Genomic DNA, 23,743 nt, shown 5'->3' on the forward strand with positions numbered 1-23,743 from the left:
AAAAAAAAAAAAAAAAAAAAACCCCCCAAAAAAATTCCCCCAAAAAAAAAAAGGCGTCGCGCAGGCAGCTCCCTTTCCTTATGAGCCGTCCCCACCAACTTTCAACACAAAGTTACACCCTTGTCTTAGACAACACCTTAGCAGGTGCACTGAAAAAATTTCGCGCAATATCTTCTAGGGGCTGAGCCACCCTTGTCTCTTAAACCTAGAGACGCCCCTGGTAGTCGCATTACCCACAACTTTAAACTCGTGACTCTAACCCTCTGAGGGGCGTTGCAACTGAACTCTCCTACTCTTAGGTCAGAAATTCTGACTTCCAAGTACATCTGAATCTTTTTTTGTTTTTTGTTTTTCTTCAGGGTCTGTACAGTTTCTCTAATGTGTGAATCTGTTTGCCTACATTTGCCTTTTTGCACACCCTGTGGGAGAATTAAAATATATTTTTATTCTATTGTAAATAAGGACAGAAATTAGTGTCAAAGTGTTTCTTTTTTGTTTTTCTTCTATTTCAAACCAAGCAGCCTTAAATTTTGATTCTGTAAGTTCTTCCTCTATGTTTCCTTTATTAGGATGGTGAAATGGTTCTTCTTGATGGGGGTTGTGAGTACTTTGGTTACGTCAGTGACATCACTCGAACATGGCCAGTCAATGGAAGGTAAAATATTATTGTTAAATCATTTTAAAGCCATATTGTTTAACTTTTGACCAAAGTTTATCTTAATTTTAAAGATTTTTCAGGGTAGCACTTGGTGCATATCGATGGTCCGTCTCTCTGTCCTCCCACAGATTCAGTGCGGCCCAGGCTGAGTTGTACGAGGCTGTTCTAGAGGTGCAGCGCTCCTGTTTGTCCCTCTGTTCCCCTGGTGTCAGCCTCGACCACATCTACAGCACCATGCTGGCGTTGTTGGGACGCCAGCTAAAGCGCCTCGGCATCCTAGAAGCTGGAACCAGCGATGCTGATGTACTAAAGGTAAGATACCAATCACATTCACATTATTCACTCTGGTAAAATCGGGCACCACTCGGGAGATTTCGAAACTGCAACCGTTGGAACAGCCGCTCCTCTACGACTTTAAAGTTAAAATATCGTTGAATAATAGAAATTATTTTATAAAGTTCATCCTGTTTTAAATATATTTGGAATATTTTTAATCTCTAGCTGCCAATGTTGACTTGCCTATAAAATGCAAATTGTGTGATGATGCCATTTACCTCATAAAAATCCTGGTGAGATGCCTGATAGTGATTGATCTACAACACCTTTAGAGAGCATAATTAAGATCCAAGAAAAGTATTTTTGAACATTAGGATTTTGATTTTGACCATCTTACTGCTTTAATGGCTCATTATGCTTTATGCAATGATATTCCACCAGAAAAAAAGCCGCCCATCACAGCGTCTGCAGTATTTATACTCTGTGTGGCTTTCCTTCTGTTGTGGCTGGTGTAGGTCCCAGATCTGCTTGGGACTTGAGCCTGCCAGTGACACCACGCTATATGATTGGTTGAATGTGCCACATGATGTAAAACCTTGGGGTTGTCCAGACAATAATAATAATGCAGGGTCCGTGTGCCGAGTCGGGAGCATCTGTAATGTTAGCATGTCCAATGACCGATGAAGTTTTCCCTGATTAATAAAAAAAGCTAAAAAAATCTGTTTATGGTGAATGAGTTATTGAAACACCATTGTATAAACAGGGGGAGAGCTGGGTAGCGTTGTGGCTAGCTGTGCTCAGTAGTTAACAGGTTAGCCTATTTTAGCTCGGTCAGTTAGTCATATTAAGCTGGACTACTTTTTACTTTGTGTCAACAACAACCGGCAATTTTCTACAAGTAGAATAACTGTTGTTTTCTTTTTCTAAAATCTCTACAGAATTCATTTTTAAGATCCTCCATTTTTCCTCCTCTGCCCTCAGATCTTAATAAAAAAAGAATAAAAATAAGCTGAGACCTTTTTTGTCACCTTGTTAAATGTCAGAGCTTAGTCTGTCTTAGAAGGCAGTGCTTTCCTTCAAGACTAACGATGATTGTTTTCTACTTTCGGCTACTTTAGATCACGAATGAAATGTAAAATAATGTGTTCAAGCTGGCCACGCTACACGAGAACACACAGCCGTTTACAGATTTAGCCTCTTCATGAGGCGACAGTCATTTCTTTCCCGGAGATTTTTTTTAGAATTTGTTGATAGTGGTGATATGTATTGGCCAAATAACAAGGTTCTCTAGATGTTTATATTTGTAAACCTTCGCCAGCAGGAGCTGCTGCTCGCTAGCTGTGTTTTCTGCGTGGATCCGTTTGTTTAGTTACAAATTTTTCAAGATTCTCCGAAAGTCTGTCTCCGTGGTGGGGCGTGGAAGCCAAAAATTACGTATTTTTCCCACACAGACCTTGCAAACGCATCAAGCATAAACCAACCTTTAAGCTTCACAGATCAATTAAATTCACTTACCAGATGAAACCTGTCTGCATTAAGCTGTGAATCATTTAAACTGTCTGGTTCTACAAACATCTGTTGCTGTAAATGAATAACATGCCTCATCATGCATAAATGATAAAAATGTTTTTTTTTTATCTCAGGCTGCAAGGAGGTACTGCCCCCACCACGTTGGCCATTATCTAGGCATGGACGTCCACGACACCCCCGAGTTATCCCGCTCACAGCCTCTCCAGCCTGGCATGGTCATCACGATAGAACCAGGTAGTAAACTAGATGTAGAAACTACAAACTACAAACAGCTTGGTTCATCCTGAGGTTGACATTCTCACAGACTTTTCCTCTCAAATGCAAATGTACATGAAATTTAGGAAAAATTTAAAATTATTTTTGTCTTTTCCATCAAAATAAATAAATTGAAGCCTAAAATATCAAAATGTTTAAGGGGTTTCAAAGGTGTTTGCTGGTTGTGTTACATGTCCAATTACCTGAAATCTTTCCTGATGATTTTTTCCTCGTGGCAGGGTTATACATCTGCGAAGACAACGACCAGGCCCCAGAGCATTTCCGTGGCCTCGGTGTCCGGATCGAGGATGACGTAGCGATCCGGGAAATGGGAGGACCTCTGATTTTGTCGTGCGGTGCTCCAAAGACTATAGCTGATGTAGAGAAGGCCTGCAGCTCGGGGTAGTGCAGGGAGAGAAGGAGGAGCTACAGCAAATGGTGAAAAACTCAGGTTCAAGGAACATGCCAGCTCAAGCCTCTCTGATGGCATTAACTTCAGTGTTATCAAGGTTGCAAATGTTCAGAAATGAAATGTTAAAAGAGGATTAACTATGCTGCCCATTTATAACCTTTAATATATTGGTAAAATGTGCCTTCAGTGAAAATGGCGGCCTGAAGTCCTCGGAGAAGATCCGCTGATTAGATGTGAACAGATTTTGTTTTAGCTTTAAAATCTACGTTATGGCAGCAAGGAGGACAATCCTAAACAAGCGCTGAAATTTTACATTTTATTTATTGTCTTTGCTTCCATAAATTCTCCCATACATAACAGCATTTCAGAAGGAAAAGCATCAATTCTTTTTTTTCTGCTTTTTACTGCTGTTAAAAAAATTAAAGTTACAGTTAATATCAGCGTTACACCACTGCATCGAACACATCAACTCCTTTCTCTGATATTGTAACTTTCTTGATGTGGGATCTGTTATACTGACAGTTTGACTGAGTTGGTGTGAATGTGTGCTTTTCATTGCCGTAAAAATAAAACCATATTGTATTCTCTTTTAGAATAAAAAAATGTTTCATTTTTAATAAAGATTTACATTTTAATGCAAGAGGAAAAAATTAAAAAGGGTTTATAGATTTCATATCAGGGCTTTATCTTTACATGAGTGGAGATCTGGGTGCTTTGAGGGAAGGACTCTGGTGAAAATGAGTCCTTCAGAGCAGCCTTCTGCCATGCATGAGCAGATTTCTTTCACTGTGGTGCACAGAAATGCTTCTGTCATCTCAAAATTCAATAAATTGCTTTTTTTTCAATTAAATACAAACAGCAATAACTAAGGGGACTCTGATTTTATGTGCCCAACCAAAGAGCACAGATTTATGGATCAAAGTTTTCAAATTCAACGCGGCCTGTTGCTTATCTCATGGAGTGTCAGTCAGAAAAAGAACAGACCTACAGTCAAACATAGTGGTGGTAGAATGATGATTTGGACACGAGTCACTCACAATCACTGGTGGAAACATTACATATCCTGGATCTGTTATACAGTTGGGTAATTATTAAAAACAGACCAGCAGGGTCACCTTATGCGGGGCATAAAAATTGAAGGTCTGGGATTGGCCTAGTCAAAGTCTGTAATTAACTTTGAATGAGATATTTTGGTGTGAGCCTAAACAGACTATTTATAACCTTGATGAGGTTTAATTTAAAACAAAATGCAATAAAAGAGAGGTTCAAAATTCCTCCTATGGGGGCTTTTTTTAATTTTAGCAACAGTTAGTAACAGTTGTTAACCCCTGCTATGGGGCGCAGTGTGCACATCATGTGATTGGGCCTCTCCAGCAGATAAACATGCTTTGATCCTAACCATTCCTTTGTAGCTCTAGCTGTATATTTATGGTTGTTTTCCTGCTGGAAGATGAACCTTTCCCCTAGATTTAGTCTTTTGCAACCTTTTTCACAGGTTTTCTGCCCTCTATGTAGCGCCATCATTTATCCTGACTAAAAAATAATGCTGCCACCACCATGTTTCACAGTGAGGCTGGTGTTGGTTTTTTGACATCCGTCCAACCAAATGTTTGTAATCATAAGAAGAGGACCTTCTTTCACGTTTTTTTTTCTCTATTCTCTGCATCACTTCGACCAAATGCAAACTTTATGATTTTATATTTTTTTGACATCCTAATCTTCTATAAAGGCAGAATTTTAGAGTGCATTACTAATACGCTGTGGGCAGATTTTCCCACATGAGCTGGAGATCTCAGCAGTTCATCCAAAGGTACTATGAGTCCTTTGGTTGCTTCTCAGATGAATACTCTCCCTTATTACAGTTTAATTGAACTATGTTTTGGTTTGCAATTATGCCATACTTTTCCATTTTCAGGTGATCTAATCAAAAGTTGCATTTGCAAAACTGTCTGTCCCTGTGATGCTGTTTGCTCACTAAAGTCATAAAACATATAAGGCCATCACAGAACAGCTGAATAATCATCTTATTTCAAGTTGATTTCATTTACCTTAAAGAAAGCTAAATAAAAAAACTGTTTTTTTTTCTTTAAATTCTTAAAACATTCATCCACTTAATGATTGTGTTATGTTGGTACATCTTAAGAATTCATGTAAATAAACTGAAGTTTATTGTAATGGGGCAAAGTTTGTAGAAAGAAAGAAGACTGCTATTAGATTACATGTTTTAATAAGAAGAAGGTAACAAATGTGCTTAAAATGTGACAAATGAAGTTTATTTATGTAGCACCATTTTATAACGCATGTCATCACAAGACACTTCACAGAAAATTAAACCGGATAATACAGACAGATTGATTAAAAGTTTATATTAGAGAAAACCAGCTGATTGCATCAAGTCATTGACTCCCAGGACATGCTTCTCCTGGATGAGCTTGCAGCGATGATGTTCGCTTGCATTTTGACGACTTTTGACGCAGCAATCCCTCACACGATTCATACATGCAACAACCGTGGAAAGGAAACACTCCCTTTAAACAGGCAGAGGCTGATTGTTTTAAGTGACTTCTGGCAAGTGAATGACTCATTGCAATCTGCTGCTTTCCTTACAAATAAACTTTTTTTTTTTTATCAATCTGGCGGCATCTGACTAAATTGTCTTTAAAGTAGCTTGTGATGAGATGTTGCAAATTGGCGCTATATAAATAAACTATTAAACTTAAAGGGATAGTGGAGGATATTAGCGAATTTTGCACATGCAGAACCCTGTACCCGCTCCTGAGAGGGAACTCCTATTAAACGCGTGCGAGAGCATGCATGAGCCCATTTCTCCTCGTGCACGCTTTGTTTAAAAGCTGCTGTTTGCGTCGCTCATACAAGCTTACTTTCTAAAAGATTTTCTAAAAGACAGTTAGGGGGACCACTTATTTTGATGATCAACCTGGAAAAAGAAAATCCTCCAGTATACCTTTAACTTTCAGGCATTTTATTGGCAGCTTTTTGAATGTTTCAACCATTTATTGATTATACAATTTAATAAGATGGTTTAAAATGCACATGCACAAACTGGTACCCGCTCCTGAGAGGGAACGCCTATGAAACGCATGTGAGAGCGTGCACAACCACATTTCTCCTCATGCATGCTGTTTAAAAGTTGCTGTTTGCGTCGCTCATACAGGCTTACTTTCTAAAAGAAGATTTGCAATCTTTTGCAATTTTTCCAATTTAATTTCTACTTACATTTATTTGTTTATTGTATTTTTGGTGGCAATTAATTGTAAGCTTATTTATTTATTGAGGATTTATTTATTTCTGTATTTATTTTTAAATATGGCAGAGTGGGTCCTCCATATTCAGCAGAATGATTGACAAATAGGGGGACTACTTATTTTGATGATCCACCCAGAAAAAGAAAACCCCCCATTATACCTTTAACTTTCAGGCATTTTATTGGCAGCTTTTTGAATGTTTCAACCATTTATTGATCATACAATTCAATAAGATGGTTTAATATGCACATGCAGAACCCTGTACCCGCTCCTGAGAGGGAACGCCTTTTAAACGCATACGAGAGCATTCACGAGCCCATTTCTCCTCCCGCACGCTCTGTTTAAAAGTTGCTTTTTGCGTCGCTCATACAAGCTTACTTTCTTTGCAATTTTTCCACTATGTCAGACTCACCAGAATGATTGACAAATAGGGAGACCACTGATTTTGATGATCCAACCGGAAAAAGAAAATCCTCCACTATACCTTTAACTTTCAGACATTTTATTGGCAGCTTTTTGAATGTTTCAACCATTTACTGATCATGCAATTAAATAAGTTGAATTAAAATGCAAATGCACAACCCTGTACCCACTCCTGAGAGGGAACGCCTTTTAAACGCATACAAGAGCATGCACAACCCCATTCTCCTGGTGCACACTCTGTTTAAAAGTTGCTATTTGCATCGCTCATACAAGCTTACTTTCGAAAAGATTTGCAATTTTTCCATTATTTCAGACTCACCAGAATGATTGACAATTAGGGGGATCACTTAATTTGATGATCCACCCAGAAAAAGAAAATCCTCCACTACAGCTTTAACTTTCAGGATTTCATTGGCAGTTTTTTGGACGTTTCAACCATTTATTGATTATACAATTTAATAAGATGGTTTTGTTTTCATCTTGTCACCTAAATATAACACTTCACCAATTATGCAACTGTTTATGTTTGCTTTATTGGGCTAATTAACTCTTTGTTAAATAGTTATAAGCTATATGCTGAATTTTTAACTTTTTAAAAATAAAAATGGGTAAATAATAGAAAGGTGGTGGGGCAGCACTGTCCCCTGCAGACTGAACTCGGCCCGCCGACACGGTGGGACAGGTTTCCGGACACTCCCGAGCCTTCACGAAGACAACCTCTCCTCTTGTTCCTTTCCTCCGTCCCTCCTCCTCCTCTTCACGCCTAATGTTGCTGTACCTCTAACCCTCCTCCCCCCACCGTATCAGAGGAGTAGAAACAACAAGCCGCCATTTTGTTTGGCGGACAGACCGTCAGAAACGGGAGATCACCGATAGAAAAAGGAGCGACCCGGGCCGCCGACGGCAGCCGCTCCGAGAGCCGCAAAAAAGAAAAAAGAAAAAGAGAGACCCAGTGAGCAAACCGTGTCAGAGCTTTCCACTGGAAGGAAGGAAGGAGGCTAGACGTCAGTGGAGGGAAAGCCGCCTAGGTGTCCTTTAAATATATGTATTTATATATATATTGATGCATGCATGAGAAGGAAATCCTCCGAAAAATCCAAGGAAGGGGGAGTTTTACGGAGCGGCGACGGGGAGGAGAGGAGAGGCGGAGGAGGGCTGCCCGTTACGAGGGAAAAAAACCTGCGATAAGAGGAAAATACCACCATGAAAAATCAGTATGTGTCCGCGGCGGAGGAAGGACCGAGTCCGCATAGACAATTATAGAAATAAACTGCTGCCGGGCAGAAGAGAGAGGTGGAAAAAAAAGAGACTGGTGTAAAGAGAAGAGAAGGGGGTGAAATAACCAGGACCAACGCGGAGGGGGGGCTTTCAACATCACAAAGAGTCAATCACAGGATTTCTTTTTCTGTTAAAAAATATAGTGCCGATTTGAAGCATCCAGCTTCCGAAATAGCCATATTTTCTCTAAATAACGTTTCGCCTCAGCGCTGCTATTTTTATTTTATTTTTTTTTGCAGTTTCTCTCCGTGCATCTAACATCTTTTTATGAAGCACTGAAAGAAAAGTGTCAATATCGATAACAGTTTCCATCATCTGAGATCCCAGTTGTTTGAAACAAGCAGGAACTAGAGGAGGAACCTCTGCAGGGAGCATTGAGATAAGTAACCCGTTTGATCGTCGTCTGCAAAAAAAAAAAAACTTAATGAGATAAATCCAACTGCCCGGCTGATTGGCAATTAGAGCCTCGATTGCATTCGCCAAGATCTAAAATACTAAAAAAAAATTGCATTTTAAAGGGTCTGTTTTGCATCAATTGGGTTGCATCAACCAAATTTGCAATCTCAGTCTGTTCAGTGCCTTTTTGCGTGCACGTTTAATGCACATGCAAGAAAAAATAAATAAAAAAGGTTTTATTCAGACCAGTTGAACTACTTATTAAATCACTGTTAAGCCAGTTGAGTTGCGTTTGCAGCGTTGCCAACACTTGTATTCAAACTACTGCTTGTTGCCTTTTTTTAATATTTAAAGGACTGATACACACAGTAACAAGAGGGAGAAAAAGTAAATCAGTGACGGGATATTTCGGCTGTTGCACGAAACAGCCGCAAACCGACGTTTTTTCTCTCTCTCTCTTTGGAAACTTGTGATTTTTTTTTTTTTTTTTTGTGCCATCACGAATCATTTCCTCTTGCAGTTTTTTTTTTACGATCAGGCGATTTTTTTTTTCTCTTTTTTGGATCTTTACACTATGGAAGACCGAGTCGACTGGAGATCGGAGGACGGATCTTGGGACGTTTTTTATGTCATGAGGTTGTCAGTCGCCCGTCGACTCCACCTTCCCACCGCCTCTTGTTGAAAATCTCCCGAAGAAACAAAATCCCCGTCAGGGGAGGGGGACTGCTATCTATCTACCAGAGAGGTACTACAAACTCAGGAGGAGGATTGAGAAAGAGTCGAACATCGCCGTCCTCTTCCCCTCCCGTCCCCCCCGAGCGGTGGGGGAACGATCAGAAACCTTTATTAACGGGAGAAGGAAGGCGGAAATAAAGGGAAAACATCAGCCCTGAGTGGATACTTCTATATATATTTTAAAATTCGTCAAAAATATGGCCGATAATGTCCTGGAGTCTGGCCCGCCTTCAGCCAAGAGGCCCAAGCTGGCTTCCCCGGCTCTGTCTGTGTCCACCAGCGATGGAAACGGTAAATATATTAAATGCATTACTCCATCATGGACTAGCTTAACAACATTGTGCTTTTAAACTTAGTTGCTCCGAGTCTGGAGTTGTGGAGGAATTACTACTTGTTCAATTACGCATCTGAGTACGAAAACAGTCGCAAGTTAGTTTAAAAAAAAGTGCTAATCTGTAAGCTCCGGTTGCTTTAGTTTTTAACTTTTGTAGTCGTGCCACAGGAGCAACTTTCTACACTTCTGTTTTGATGCGTTAGCCTCAACAGGCTAACTAGCCGCGACTAAAAAGATCCTCCTCCAAACAATGGACGAGTCGAGACACCCCACTTCGCTTACACTTGCTTTTTTACTTAAAAAGTTAATAAAGTGAACACACACGGGCAAATATACAGCATATGGCAAGTTTTTGGAGATTATTACTCGTCATAACGCCAAATTAACGTTTGAAAACTAGCTTTTAGTGCTAGTAACTGAAGCAGAGTTAGCTAGCTAACTAGCTTAAAAGACACCCCCACCGAAAGAACTCAGCTGAGCTCTGTGAGGGAGATAGCTCATTAGTTTAACATTCACATACTTATTTTACCAACTTGAACGTGAACTAAGTAGCAAATAAATAAAAAAGGTTCCTTAATTTTGAAAATTTTGAACACTAACGCGATGGCTAATGCGTTAACGACAACTATTGTCAAGCTAGCTATTGTTCAACATCATTAAGTTAGGCGAAGCGGTGTGGACCAGCTGAAGTTGTAGCGCTGACCATGTAAAAACTGATCTAGTTTAATTGAAAATCCAAAATAGATTCATTTAAAGTGTCTAGTGTGTCATTTTTGTATCGGTCTCTTAAATATGTTTAAATGAAACTAGAAAAGCTGTAGGAAAGCTAACAAATTACCCTCCATTGTCTGCAGGGTAGCATTGGTGCACTTTTTGTAGTTCAGATAAAAAAAGGAAAAGTCAGGCAACAATACTAAAAGAACGTGTTTCACATTGATAGAAAGCTACTACAGCGAGTAAACCTGCAGCAAACGATAAGCAAGAAGCTGATTGGTACAATTCTTCCTCGTTGCTGTCATAACTTCTTGGCTCCTAACTTTGACTCAGTTTAGCAAATCCAATCTTTTCTCCATTTTCTGCAACATCTGTGATTTGTGATTCAAGTAAGATTAGGCAGAATTTACACTTACCTGATGCAAAAAAGCCTCCCTGATACAGTCATTAATATCTCTCCAGAATTAACAATTTACTCTCTTCAAATTTAGATTTATTCTTATTTCCATTAAATTTTTTTATGTATTCCTGTCCCGATCATAGTGCTTTGTCTTCATCTCCTTGCTCTCCAGCCTTTACCTGCCTCACAATTTCACAGAACTACCTTGCTGCTGCAGTGTTTACCTTTTTGCGGCTTCTCACCTTGTTCCCACTGTGTTTGCTCTCCATGTATGGCAACCCACCAAACCACAAACTGATGTCTAGGAGAAAAATCAGGGTTGTGAGAAGGTCATCCTGATGCACCCCTTAAACTCCCCATTCTGTCATGCAATAAATGCAAACCTGAGTGTATTTATTTGGGTTTCATATCATAAAATTAAGGGCTGAGCTCTTTGTCAGAGGATGTAAAGGGAATAGTTGCATGTTTTGTAAAAAAAAATAAATATATATATATATATATATATATATATATATAAAGTCGGATTGGTTTATAAAACAAGCTCTCATAATCTCACGGATCGCGTCTTCTTTGATTTAAAAATCAAAACATTTAAGGTTCAATAAATGCTCACTAAAACTTGACTATCTACCTGACATCCTTGGGCAGGGCAATATGATTAAGAGACATAAAGTAACTATTTAGGGGCTGCAAAAACCCTCAACACAAAGAAGAAAATCTGACTCCAGGATGGCTATCATTAGCCATGCATTCAACAAATTTGGCTATGTTGGACAGGCTGCTAGAATATATTAATTGAACCAAAATCTTAAACTGTCCTATTTAAGCTATGCCTTAAGTTGTATATGGAAAACTGCAACCAGGAGGGAAGAAACGGTTAATGTAAGACAAATCTATTTGGTAAAGAAGGAAAGCTTTATGCATTGTGGAAAGTTAACGCTGCTAATCACTACAATACAACATGGTGGCAGCATCTAGCTGTGGGTCTGCTGATTGGAGATGGTGGTAAGATGCTGCATGGAACTAAATAGGACGGACCCTTAGGCTTGGCAGTGATCCTATTAGGGCTGCAACTAACAATTTTGCGAATCGATTCATTTGTGTTTTTGATTTTTTTTAAATATATTTTATGATGAATTGATCAATTATCGGATTGCCAAAGGTTCCTTAAAGAAGGTTTTTTACAAAATTAAACCAGGTGAAACCAAAACCTTACCATAATTGAGAGACTGAAACATCTTTTTTAAAATGAAAAATGTTTGCGTATTTTTTTTTTTACAAATTAGATATAATTGCTGCTCTAAGTGGGTCACTCTGTCACCTAAAGGTATGTTTTACAGTTTCTAAACTCCAGTTAACGATTAATTGATTACTAAATTAGTTGACGAGTATTTCAGTAATCGATTAATCACAATTAAGCCAATTAATTGTTTCAGCCCTAGCTCCTATACATACGACCAGATGAGATAAGACAAAGTTATATTCATGTGTCAGAGCGGTTTAATCTAATATAATACCTAAATAAAATCAGGAATCTGTGGCAGGATTTTAATGTTCTTCTTCGTCTAAGCTGGTGGTATTTAAGGAATTTTTTTAAAAAGGCGATTGGCCTTTTCTTTCAGTCACCTGTTGTGTATAGCTGGTAGGTTTTCAGATGTATTTCCAGGCAATTAATTGTTGTAAAAAGTTTTTCTCAGAAAGGCTGAATTCTAATGCACGAAACACCTTTCAGCTTTTTTCAAAAACGCCAAAAATAAAAGCCTCTTTCTTTCACTGTTAAATTGGTAACTATTTTAGTCTGTATCATAAAGTCCTAATAAAAGACAACAGTATTTATGGCTTAAAAAGTATAGGACTGTAAGGAATTTTCCAGGCCAATGTTGGTCATGCAATGTTTTTTAAATTTTAAATGTTTTTTAAATAATTTCAGCTAATTGGATGTATCACTTTGTTTATGTCTTCCCCCTTTTTTTTAAAAACCTAGATTTTGGTTCATTTTTTGACCTGGAGCATGACCTCCCGGATGAGCTCATCAGTTCCTCAGACCCGGGTCTGACCAACGGAGATCCCAGCCAGTTCCATTCTAGTTTCGGCGGCGGCGTTCAGGATGCGGCTGCAAAACACAAACAGCTGTCTGATCTCTTGCGTGCAGGAGCATCCACGCAACCGGGTGGCCCCACTCCTAACAGTGCACCCTCTGGGGCCTCCATGTCAATGATGGGAGGGGTCGGTGGACCTCAAGGCATGCACCATCAGGGGCAGCAGCAACCTGGACTAATGCAGCAGGTTGGAATGGTGCCGAATAGAGCGGCGGCAATGATGGGTGGCCAGAAGGGCACCACTGGACAGCAGGGGCATCAGCACCAAAGTCTTATAGGGGGGCAGGTAGTGAATGGGTCGCCCAGAATGGGTTACCCTGGTAACACAGGAATGGGTAGCAATAGTAATATTTTGGCAGAGGCCTTGCAGCAGCAGCAGGGTGGTCCGACGCTGGGAGCTGGGGGTCAAGCAGGAATGAGACCACATCAGCCTGGTGCGATGAAGCAGGTGGGTAGACTCACAGTGAAAATGTCAACACTAGTTAGGTAGAAGTTGTTTTTTTTTATGTACATCATATGACACCTTAAATATGAAAAGTAGATATGCTTTGATGAATATTTGAAAAAATTCCTAAAAATGTTGCTTAATTAAAATGCACATAAGTTTGCAGGTAGACAGTCAGGTTTTTCTTCCTCATAAATTTAAATCCATAAGTAAAAGCTTTTAGTTTGTGCTACAGTGCTGCTGAGGATGAGTTTCTTTTTTTCACAGCAGGTGTAGGGAAGACTGTGGTTATGTGTTGGGACTCGCAGCTGTTCCACAGTTAGCTCTGTGGTATCGATGGTTAACCTCCATGCCACATTACAGTTGTGATTTTCTTCCAGTTGGTATGGAGTTATCTCTGTTAAACTTCAAGCAGCTAGGTGGAGCTGTTCTCCTGCATCCATCCTCTAGTTGTGAATAGTCAGTCTAGGGTGTATTGTCTGCATTTAGTTTATTCAAAGGCAGAAGCACAGATAAGTCATCTTCTGTCCTCTTTTCCCCATTTTATTTATTTATTTTTTATCCTTCTCCAGATGAATTTGATGGCTAACGCGGGGTCCTACGGTGGTACATACAGCCATTCTGCTGGCCAAGGGCTGCCTGGAGAGGGGCTGGCCCCACAGCTCCAGAATAAAACAGGCCTACCTAACAGCATGGCTGCCCAGTTCAACATGGACAAGAAGACGCCTCCTGTTCAAGGCATTCCAGGGATGGTAGGGATTGTTTTCTTATGCTCTGCTCAGAAGTTACTGCCACAGATATCCATCTCTGTTTTAGGGGTAGATAGATTTTTATTATTTTTTTTTTTTGAGCTTTTATGCAGCAGTTAGATTTTTTTTAGGTCTCAGAAACATCAACTTTGTGTGATTTCACTTTGAATAGCTCTGACTCCTGATGGAGGATCATAATATATATCATCGTTATTGATTGAATTATTTTTTTTTTTACTAATTTGATTGAAACTGATAAATTCACGATTGTTCCTTTTCTAGCACTTTGGTTTGAATGAAGTTAAAACTAGCTCATATATAATTTTATCATGTTAACCCCATTCCATACTCAAACCCTTTTACACTCATTCTTTATCAGCGTATTTGTCTCTTAGTTATTACGGGATTAAGAATCAGTCCTGCTTGCAGGTTTGAGATGATTCATATTCAAGATGTAGGGAGGTTTTAGCAATACTTTTGGAGAAGCTACTAATCCTCCCTTTTGTTTTCACAATAAGAACATATTTGATAAATGAGGAACCTCTCTCAATAAAAAAAAAGAAAAGAGACAATTTAGTCCTAGTTAGACAAAAGCATTTATTGTGGATTTGATTCTGGGTTAACTCTTGTTGATGGTGAAAACAGTTTTTCTTAACTTTAAGGCTACCCTCTGGGTGTAGCATTATCCAGGTTCAATGTATTTTAGACCCTAAACTACAGCTAAGCATTTCAGATTCTGAGGAATTAAAAATTGTCCTTTATTTGAGCCCTTAAAATGAATTTTGAAGCAAATTCTAATGTGAGCATCAAAAGTCGCCTATATATGCTGGTGTAGTTTCTTTTATATATCTGGTTCCCAAGGTACTGTCATATGAAGAGGTAGCATATATGTGTTTACNGGTTCCCAAGGTACTGTCATATGAAGAGGTAGCATATGTGTTTACACGGTTTCCGCAGGTCATTAAAAATCATTAAGTAATTAAATTATAATTGTTTTAATTAAGGCCTTAAAATTCATTAAATCTGATTATTGTGGCATTTAAAATTCTTTATTAAACAAAAAAAAATAAAAAGTTTAGAAAAACTAGTGTTTCACTGATACCAGTATCGGGCGGGCCCCCCAATCCAGCACCAAAATGGTGGTATCGATATCTGCGAGTACCAACAAATGGGGCAACGATACCATTTTGAGCGTTTGTCACCCATTCCAGGTAGGCAATAAAACGTTCTACTGGATTCACTTTGTATTAGTCTTTTTCCTGCTTCACAAAGGTAGGCAGCAGCTTGACAAAGCCATGATTGCAACTATTTTCCATCCAAGTTCTTCGTACATACACACACACATCAATTTTAAACAGATGGTATCGGTATGGTATCGGAATTGGCCAATACTGAACAGCCGGATATCGGGGCCAAAAGATGGCATTGGCGCAACACTAATAAAAAACATTTTTGTCTGATATATTATATCGCAATATATTTGCGCAGAATCAAGAGAATGCCAAGAGTTTGTGAAGCAGTAATCAAAGCAAAAGGTGGCTACTTTGAAGAAACTAGAATATAAGACATATTTGCAGTTGTTTCACACTTTTTTGTTAAGTATATAGGTGTTCCATAGATGTGAATCTTCAATATCCATTAAATTAAGGAGAAGTCTTTTTGGTCTGGATGAGCACCATTAAATAGCTGAAAATGAATTTTTTTATAAGGAAAGGGTTATCAGACCACACATAGATTTCCTTTATATTCAAAAAGTTGTCCTTATGAGCACTATTGTTTCACCCCACAATCAATCATGTACATCTAGACCTCATTCGTCTTCCCATTAGCAACATTACACAGACGTCTTTAACAAAAAAAAAACAAAAAAGACATTATTCACTTGTAAAATAAACATTTTGGATCTCTAGAAATTGATTTCAGANTTCCATATTTTTACTGGTCGGCATTTGTATTATTTTGACTATGAAGAGGGGTATTTAAGATACCATAAATTAAATGTATTTTAGTGATCTATACATGGAACAACAGCGAAGAGAGTGCTTTTAATAAATGTAAAAACAGCCTGCCACAGTACACTTCATATAGTATTTTACATTAGCTCTAGCACCAATCTTCTCCTTTGCCATCTATAGGATGGTTTATACTCAGATATCAGGTTGTCTGGTTTTGTGTCTTAATGCAGATATGCCACCGCCCCTTCCACAGACACGCTGCTGCACCTCTCCAAAATTGTAGGTGACCGTAGACAGTGCTGCAGACAGAAGGCCTCTGATTTGTCTAATCGACATCCGCTCTATACTATGCGTATTGCCTGTTTGGTACCTTATTGGCTTGTTTTGTTGGTATTACTGCCATTGTGGAAAACGACTCTTGAAGATCAGAACGCTAGGACCCTTTTTCCACCTGGATCCCTGCGGCTTTTCGGCCTCATGTCCCTCCGTTGTCGCGCAAACTTGCCCCCTGTGTTTTTCCACTTCCTCACCTCATCGGACGTATGTAGACCCCTAAACTAGTTCGGGATTGTGCCTTTTGCCTCGTGGCATGGAATAACATAGCACAGACCATGTTTCAAAATTTGGCATAAATAAAAAATATCTGATACAAGCCCACTGCGACACACTGCTGTGGGGAGGATAACCAGCCCTTTCCTCTCCTTTGCGGCTGTAGCACTGTTTCTCCGTCTTTTAAAAATTTTTCTTTTCATTTTTTCATTTAAATCTTTACTCCCATTGGTGGGAAAAGGGCACTTACTATTGTCATGGTGACTTTTCAAATCTGAGCTCCACCGATAATGGCTTTTCATACTATTTACGCATGTGCTAAACTCCTCTTCTATCCAGTATTGTTTAAAGTTTAGTAACCTATTGGTTGGGTCAGTTTTTCCTCATACTTATTGTTGACTGTTGCTTAGTTAACAAAAAATATTTTCTAATATTCTGCACTACAGAATTGGCGATAAAACTATGTGTGATTTGTGCTTATATCGTATCAATTTATTATGGGTATCGGTCAATACGCAAAACTACAGTATTATAATTTTATTGGAAATGAAATGGTTGTATCCGGGCATCCCCAGTAGTGTATCATCGCATTGCTCCACCAGAATAGATCAGTTACATTAGCCTAACATTTATTGATTTATTTATCTTTTTTATTGTCTCACTCCATATAATAAATCTGTGCTTTACACATAAATATTCTACAGCGTTACAGCAATGAAGCTGTTGATACATTATTCTAGAAAATTCTCAAATCCTACAACTTCGTTTGCAGTCAGTGTAACCATAGTAACGTGTAATATGGGCCATACTACTCGTTTCTAGCTAATGCTGTATGTTGTGGTTGAAGGGAAATTGAATTGTTAAAACACACGGCTGCAGTCATCCTCTTTTCCATTTGGCTCAGACCCTGAGGAAATATTTTCTAATTGTAGGAGTTGATCATGGCTTTACATGTAAGATGAGTACATGGGGAAAGATTTTATTAATTTAATGCTATCTGCAAACATCAGAAAGTATGTAGATAGCCGATTCCCCTAGTGTTTGTTTACTCTAAGTTCAAATTTCAGTAGTAGCTGTAGCATAAATGATGAATTCTCTGCACCAAAACAAAATTTCCAGTTGTTTTATAACACTGACAATACAAGTATTTCCAGCAGAGAACACTGCAAGTTGATCTTCACTTTGATTTGTTGAACTAAACCATTTAGAGATGTTTTGTAACAGGAATTAATTTACAGTTTAAAGCCCATAACCCTGCTTCTCTATCACAGACCACTCAGCAGCAGCAGTCTGGCGGTGTGTCTGCATCAGTCGGCGGGCCCCAGGTTGGGCTGAACGCAGTGGGAGTAGGACCAGGGGCCACGCCTCCCACAGCCGACCCCGAGAAGCGGAAGCTCATCCAGCAGCAGCTCGTCCTCTTGCTCCACGCGCACAAGTGTCAGAGGAGGGAGCAGGCCAATGGGGAGGTGCGGCCGTGCAACCTGCCCCACTGTCGCACCATGAAGAACGTGCTGAACCACATGACTCATTGCCAGGCTGGCAAGTCCTGCCAGGGTGAGTTTGATAAAATGCACCATCTGCTTTGGTCGTAGCATAAGCAACGGGTTTGTTTGTAAAGATGCTCAGGGACTTTTTATGTGTTTGTATCTTTACTAGATTGTTACTATTTTTTTTTCTTCATATCTGGATGAGTTCTTCTCTCCTCAGTTTGTGGTTTTTCTTTAATTGACTTTGCTTCCACTGTCAATGAGCCTCCATCTGGACATAGTTCTAAAGCCTTCAATGACTCATACCAGAACTTTCTCAGTTTTGGCCTCTTTCTCTCCTTCTTTTGACTAATATTTTCCCCTTTCTGCCTCTTATCATTGTCATGTCATTCTTTTAAAGACTCTCACGCTTTCTACTTTTCTGCCTCCCCCCTCCAGTTGCACACTGTGCCTCATCTAGACAGATCATCTCGCATTGGAAGAATTGCACGAGGCACGACTGTCCCGTATGCCTACCGCTGAAAAACGCTGGAGACAAGAGGAACCAGCAGTGTGAGTGTTTCTGTTCTCACCCTGACTGCTGTCATTGAGCAATGATTAACTAAAAACACAATTTTAAAATCACGTCTATTAATTTCCTTTATCTCCTCCGCATCGCTGCAGCTCTGGTCAACAGTGCAGCTGTGAGTTTAGTGAACTCTTTAGGAGGAGCGGGACCAGGCAGCCAGTCGAGCACTCCAAGTCTCAACCCTCCCAACCAGATCGATCCGAGCTCCATAGAGAGGGCCTACGCCGCGTTGGGTCTGACATACCAGGGCAACCAGATGTCTCAGCAGCAGCAGCCGGCTCAGGCCGCCATGCCAAACCAAGGCCTTCAGGGACAGCCGGGGATGAGGACTTTAAATCCAATGAGTTAGTTCATTTTCTATTTCTAGCAGCAATTTTTCTAAAAGTAATTTCCTCATTCGGTTATATTGCTACAGTCATTTTATTGGATTTCATATAATGGAGCAGAAAAGCATATTTGTCAAGCAGCTACAGAGTAAAGTTTACTTAGTGAGACAACTGCATATATTGATTTCTTTGCAATTATAGTTTAACTACTTTGTTAGTCACATGAATCCTCATTAACATCCAAGCATTTCTGTGGTTTAAACAGGAAGTTTGAAGCTGGAGTTTAAACATTTTTGTAAGGTTGTTTCTGCTCCAGGCTTATCGTCTGATTTCGTATTCTTCTTAGAAATTATCTATCAATCAAACCGACTTTGCATCACTGTCCTTCTAGTTATTGGCTTCCTAATGCTTTGGTTAATGTTTGTAGTTTTTAAAAGCTGATCATATAAAGTCCCTTGCCTCTTCACACCAGGTGGTAACTCTATAGGAGTGAATGGTGCTGTTGGGGTGCAGCCTCCAAACCAGCAGTCACCGCTGCTGCCGGATTCCATGTTGCACAGCATGAATGCACAAAGGCAAGAGCTTCGTTGCAGCCACTCATCTACCATTCTGACAGATTCTAAATTAGCTTGGCATAGTCTGAAATGTTAACAAGTTGTCTGGTTCTTTCTCAACCCCAGTTTGATGAACGATAGTGTGGGGAACCTGGGCTCCTTGCCTACGGCCACACCCCCTTCAGCTGCAGGGATGAGGAAGTCCTGGCATGAAGACATCACGCAGGACCTTCGCAACCACCTTGTCCACAAGCTGTGAGTCGGTTGGATGTCGTAATTTCATAGAAATAGAAGCTCATAAAATAGATCTGGATCGTTTCCTCAGCTGACTTCAACGCTGTTAGAAAGATTTGTTTGGAAATCTGTTTTCTGTTTCTGTGTGAACAGAGTCCAAGCCATCTTCCCAACTCCTGACCCCGCGGCGCTAAAGGACAGGCGGATGGAGAATTTGGTGGCCTACGCTCGGAAAGTAGAGGGAGACATGTACGAGTCGGCAAACAGCAGGGTAGGCATCCCTCAAATGGAGGATGGAGAAATGTGCAGTAGATGGGATGTTTGTTATTTGTGTTGTGTAATTTCCTCCCACCCTCCTGCTGTGCTGCCTCCAGGCGGAGTACTACCACCTTCTGGCAGAGAAGATCTACAAAATCCAGAAGGAGCTGGAAGAAAAGAGGAGGACACGGCTCCAAAAGCAGGGCATGATGCCAGGCCAGCCCTGCATTCCTCCCTCTGGCCTCCCTCAGGGTCCTCCTGGCATGGGCCAGCCCCCAGTGCCCCCTGTGCAACCCACCAGTAAGTAAAGAATATCCACCTGATTTCTGGATATACAGATTTGGAATTGCTTGTATGAAGATAACCGCTACATCTTTAAAGCTACAATTGTATTTAAGTGATTGATATATGTGAAAATCTGTAGGGACCCCTGGTAGAAATAGCTGAAAAAGCCTCTAAATACCTTTTTTGTTTATTATTAACTTAACATAGAAAAACGAGCCAATGTATTTAGTTTGGGAGAAATAAATGCATGTTAAGGAATAAATATTTTAAACCTAGCGACACAAGTATTACATTTCCTTTAAATTCCTTATTGCAATTCCTTTAAAATAAATGACAGGTTTTGATTAAAATCAGGATTTTTCAGAACCTATTATGTGGTAATACATGATTTTATGTTTCTCTAGCTAGAAATGGGTAACCCATAGGTCCATTTTTTTTAATAAGTCTCCTGTAGGCTGAGCAAGCACCCATGTTTATCATCACATTACAGCACAGGTACTGAGAAGGATAGGAAGTCACTTCTGGGCCTGAACTGAAACAGCTTTTAACAAAAGAGGCTAAGATTGAAATTTTCTTAAAGAAAAACTTTTCTGTTTTTTTCTGCAAAACCTCTGGGGTGAGCTAAAGAGGAGAGCACATCAGAGCGGACCAACCTTTTAAAAGCTCGTCGTCATATTGGCTCAAATGGATTTGACAAATAATTAAAATCAGGATGCTGATTAGTTTTAGATTTTTATATTGTATTAACTTATCACTGAAATTTTAAATGAACGATGTCTGGCCTCAGAGCTGAAGTGATATCTGAATTTTTGTCATCCTACCAGATGGTCCCCATGCCGATCCGTCCATGATTAGACCTGCTGGTCCAAATCAGATGATCAATAGGATGCAGAACCCAGCAGGTATGTCAATTTGCAATTAGTACTTAATGGATACAAAGCTTTTTGTTGTAGCATTTTAAATTCCTTATTTCTCTTTTAAGGAATGACCCAGTTTCCTCAGATGGGGATGCAGAGTATGAGTCAGAGGTCAACGCCTCCTCTTCCTCTCAATCCTCAAATGAACCAGGTTAGCATATCTGTCTCTGAATAAGTAGTAATGTTTTTAGAAACAACCATTTTGGTGTGTTAAAACCTAATGAACTTTTAAATGGAGGGTTTGTGCTTCTTGAAGAGATTTAAAGGAGGCTGTCCCTGAATTGAAGAATTTTAATGTTCTTTGTTTTGTTTCCAGATGGGTATGGGGGCAACACGGATGGGTCAGCCCAGTGCTGCTCAGCTACAAAACCAGTACCTTCCTCCAGGCCAGTTTCCTGTCTCCAGTCCTGGTCTGGGTTCCGGTCCTGTTGGCATGAACCAACCAGGAGCCCAGTCTTCTGTGCCTTCAGTAGGCGTCCACTCACTTTGATTTTTATCTTCTGAAATTAAAGATTGATCCTTTATGTATGATTAGCTTCCGTGTGATTTAATGCAGAAATATTTATCTTGTGTTTGATCCTCTTTAGCAGAACCAGATGTCTACACCTCCATCCATTCCCGCCAGCAGCCCTGCAGCACCGTCCGCCTCCTCTGTCCCATGCTCTGGAGGAACTTTTGGTCCTTCTAACGGCAACGGTCCTGGACCCATGTCCAACCTTCATCCGACCTCCACCCAATCCCCCTCCTTTCCTCACTGTCCACCGGTCCGCACAAACTCCCCTTCGCCGGCTCGCAGCTTAACGCCTCAGCCTCATCAGACGCCGCCGGCACAACCCCGCTCTCAGACCCCTCAGCCACAGACCCCATGCACACCACAAGCTGCCACCCCACAACAACAGCAGCAGCAGCAGCAAACTCCCCAAATGCACCAGCCTGTCCAATCAGGCCCGACAGGGAACTCAGAAAAATCCAATCAGTTTTCAGAGCAGACACTTGGGGGCGTTGCCTCTCCAGAGCCTTCAGGAGCTCCGACTCCTTCCGTCCCATCACAGAACGATCATGCACCACAGCTGCCACACACTCCGGTAAACATAACTACTACTCCTAAATAATCCACAATAGAAAAGCTGCTTTTGTCATTCTTAAACTCTTCTCTTCTCATTTGCTTGTTTCTTAGTCCTCTCCTAAGCCTTCCCTGACAGCTGAAGGACAGGTTCCTTCTCCAGCTTCAGTTACAAGCAGTTCTGACCGCAATTCCCAGCTAGCTCCCACAGAGAGCCTTGCTTCTAGTCAGGATGACATCAAAATGAAGATCGAGAAAGAAGAAGAAGAAGAGGAGGAAGAGGATGTAGGTGGCGACGCTGAGGGAAACCGTAAGGGGAAGATGTGCAAGACTCAGTCTGAGGTGAAGCATGAAGACAAACTAAAGGTAAGATTGTCCTCATTTTCACTAAAAATGTTGCACATTATCAATGAAGAATTCCCACCTTAATGCGATCATCCTTTTGCAGACTGAGGATGAGAAGCCACCAAGAGATGCGTGTAAACCTGAGCCCATGGACACAACGGCGTCATCTTCTGGGTCATTGTCAGCAGCGGCAAGTGAAGACAAGAAGCCAGAGGTGAAGAAGGAGCCCAAAGAGGAAGAGGAGGGATCAGGGTCATCAGCCACCAACAGCTCCTCAGCCAGCAGCCAGAGCAAGAAGAAAAGTAAGTGCTGGTTCCTTTCAGGGGGGAGATAGAAGAGATTGAAGAATTTAAACCGGAGCATTTCTAGAGCTGTAATCTGCATAAAGATGACATATAGTTTACAATGGGTACTGAGCTTTGTGGTGCACAGTCTGTTATAAGGTTTCAAAAATATCCTTAAAGGTATAGTGGAGGATTTTCGCAGATTTGTCAAAAGACCCTCCCTCTCTGCTTCTAAAAAAAATATGCACATGCACAACCCTGTACCCTAGAGGGAAAGCCTGTTAAATGCATGCGAGAGCATTCACAAGCCCATTTCTCCTCGTGCACGCTCTGTTTAAAAGTTGCTGTTTGCATTGCTCGTACAAGCTTACTTTCCAAAAGATGATTTGCAATTTTTTCTTTTACCACTGGTAAGTGAAAATGGCGACGAGCACGTAGGACAGTCTTATGTAAACATATAACAGAATGGTGACGATTAGGAAGACCACTTATCTTGATGATCCACCTGTAAAAAGAACATCCACCACTATACCTTTAATTTAAGGACTGGGAAATAAGATTATAGAAATCCCACTTTTAAATAGAAAATAGTTATTTAGTGGTTAAAAATAAAGTGAAATACTTTTTTAAATTTTAACATCTCTGATGGGACAGCGATTGGTACCTCTGCAGGTGATACTTTCAGCAACCTTTTTTACAAACCGTAAATGCATAGACCTCTATAACATTTCATAATGTTGTAGCATTGAAGAGGATGGATGTTTTATTTTTATTGTATGATCTCTTTAGAGTTCTGACGCCTTCGGACACTTCAGTTCACCCTGTTGGTTTTCTGTGGGATTGATGATCATGGAAAAATGTCAATTTTGTGTCTGAACCGTTATTGTGGTTAGCTAGCCATAAGTTTGGACGATTGTCTTATCTGCTTGTGACGCCCTGCATTCAAAG

At 40.2% G+C, this 23,743-nt stretch overlaps 2 protein-coding genes across 2 annotated transcripts in view; both read left to right on the forward strand.

The window, feature by feature from the left end:
• The window catches only part of xpnpep3 (X-prolyl aminopeptidase 3, mitochondrial), a 24,983-nt gene extending 20,885 nt beyond the window's left edge, over positions 1 to 4,098 (forward strand). Inside the window, exons 8-11 of the mRNA XM_015387937.1 lie at positions 570 to 655; positions 787 to 970; positions 2,578 to 2,698; positions 2,959 to 4,098. Coding sequence (XP_015243423.1) covers positions 570 to 655; positions 787 to 970; positions 2,578 to 2,698; positions 2,959 to 3,125 — 558 coding nt within the window. The 3' untranslated portion in view covers positions 3,126 to 4,098. The remainder of the gene's footprint in view (positions 1 to 569; positions 656 to 786; positions 971 to 2,577; positions 2,699 to 2,958) is intronic.
• Positions 4,099 to 7,621: 3,523 nt separating this feature from the next.
• The window catches only part of ep300 (E1A binding protein p300), a 36,467-nt gene continuing 20,345 nt past the window's right edge, over positions 7,622 to 23,743 (forward strand). The window contains exons 1-16 of the mRNA XM_015387926.1: positions 7,622 to 9,520; positions 12,662 to 13,224; positions 13,794 to 13,973; positions 17,746 to 18,028; positions 18,400 to 18,513; positions 18,625 to 18,873; positions 19,328 to 19,430; positions 19,536 to 19,664; positions 19,797 to 19,914; positions 20,018 to 20,201; positions 21,011 to 21,088; positions 21,169 to 21,254; positions 21,420 to 21,572; positions 21,691 to 22,188; positions 22,281 to 22,532; positions 22,615 to 22,813. Of these exons, the coding sequence (XP_015243412.1) occupies positions 9,427 to 9,520; positions 12,662 to 13,224; positions 13,794 to 13,973; positions 17,746 to 18,028; positions 18,400 to 18,513; positions 18,625 to 18,873; positions 19,328 to 19,430; positions 19,536 to 19,664; positions 19,797 to 19,914; positions 20,018 to 20,201; positions 21,011 to 21,088; positions 21,169 to 21,254; positions 21,420 to 21,572; positions 21,691 to 22,188; positions 22,281 to 22,532; positions 22,615 to 22,813 (3,283 nt within the window). The 5' untranslated portion in view covers positions 7,622 to 9,426. The remainder of the gene's footprint in view (positions 9,521 to 12,661; positions 13,225 to 13,793; positions 13,974 to 17,745; positions 18,029 to 18,399; positions 18,514 to 18,624; positions 18,874 to 19,327; positions 19,431 to 19,535; positions 19,665 to 19,796; positions 19,915 to 20,017; positions 20,202 to 21,010; positions 21,089 to 21,168; positions 21,255 to 21,419; positions 21,573 to 21,690; positions 22,189 to 22,280; positions 22,533 to 22,614; positions 22,814 to 23,743) is intronic.

Source organism: Cyprinodon variegatus, unplaced genomic scaffold (genome assembly GCF_000732505.1).
Source record: "Cyprinodon variegatus isolate N-32 unplaced genomic scaffold, C_variegatus-1.0 Scaffold407, whole genome shotgun sequence".
Taxonomy (NCBI): domain Eukaryota; kingdom Metazoa; phylum Chordata; class Actinopteri; order Cyprinodontiformes; family Cyprinodontidae; genus Cyprinodon; species Cyprinodon variegatus.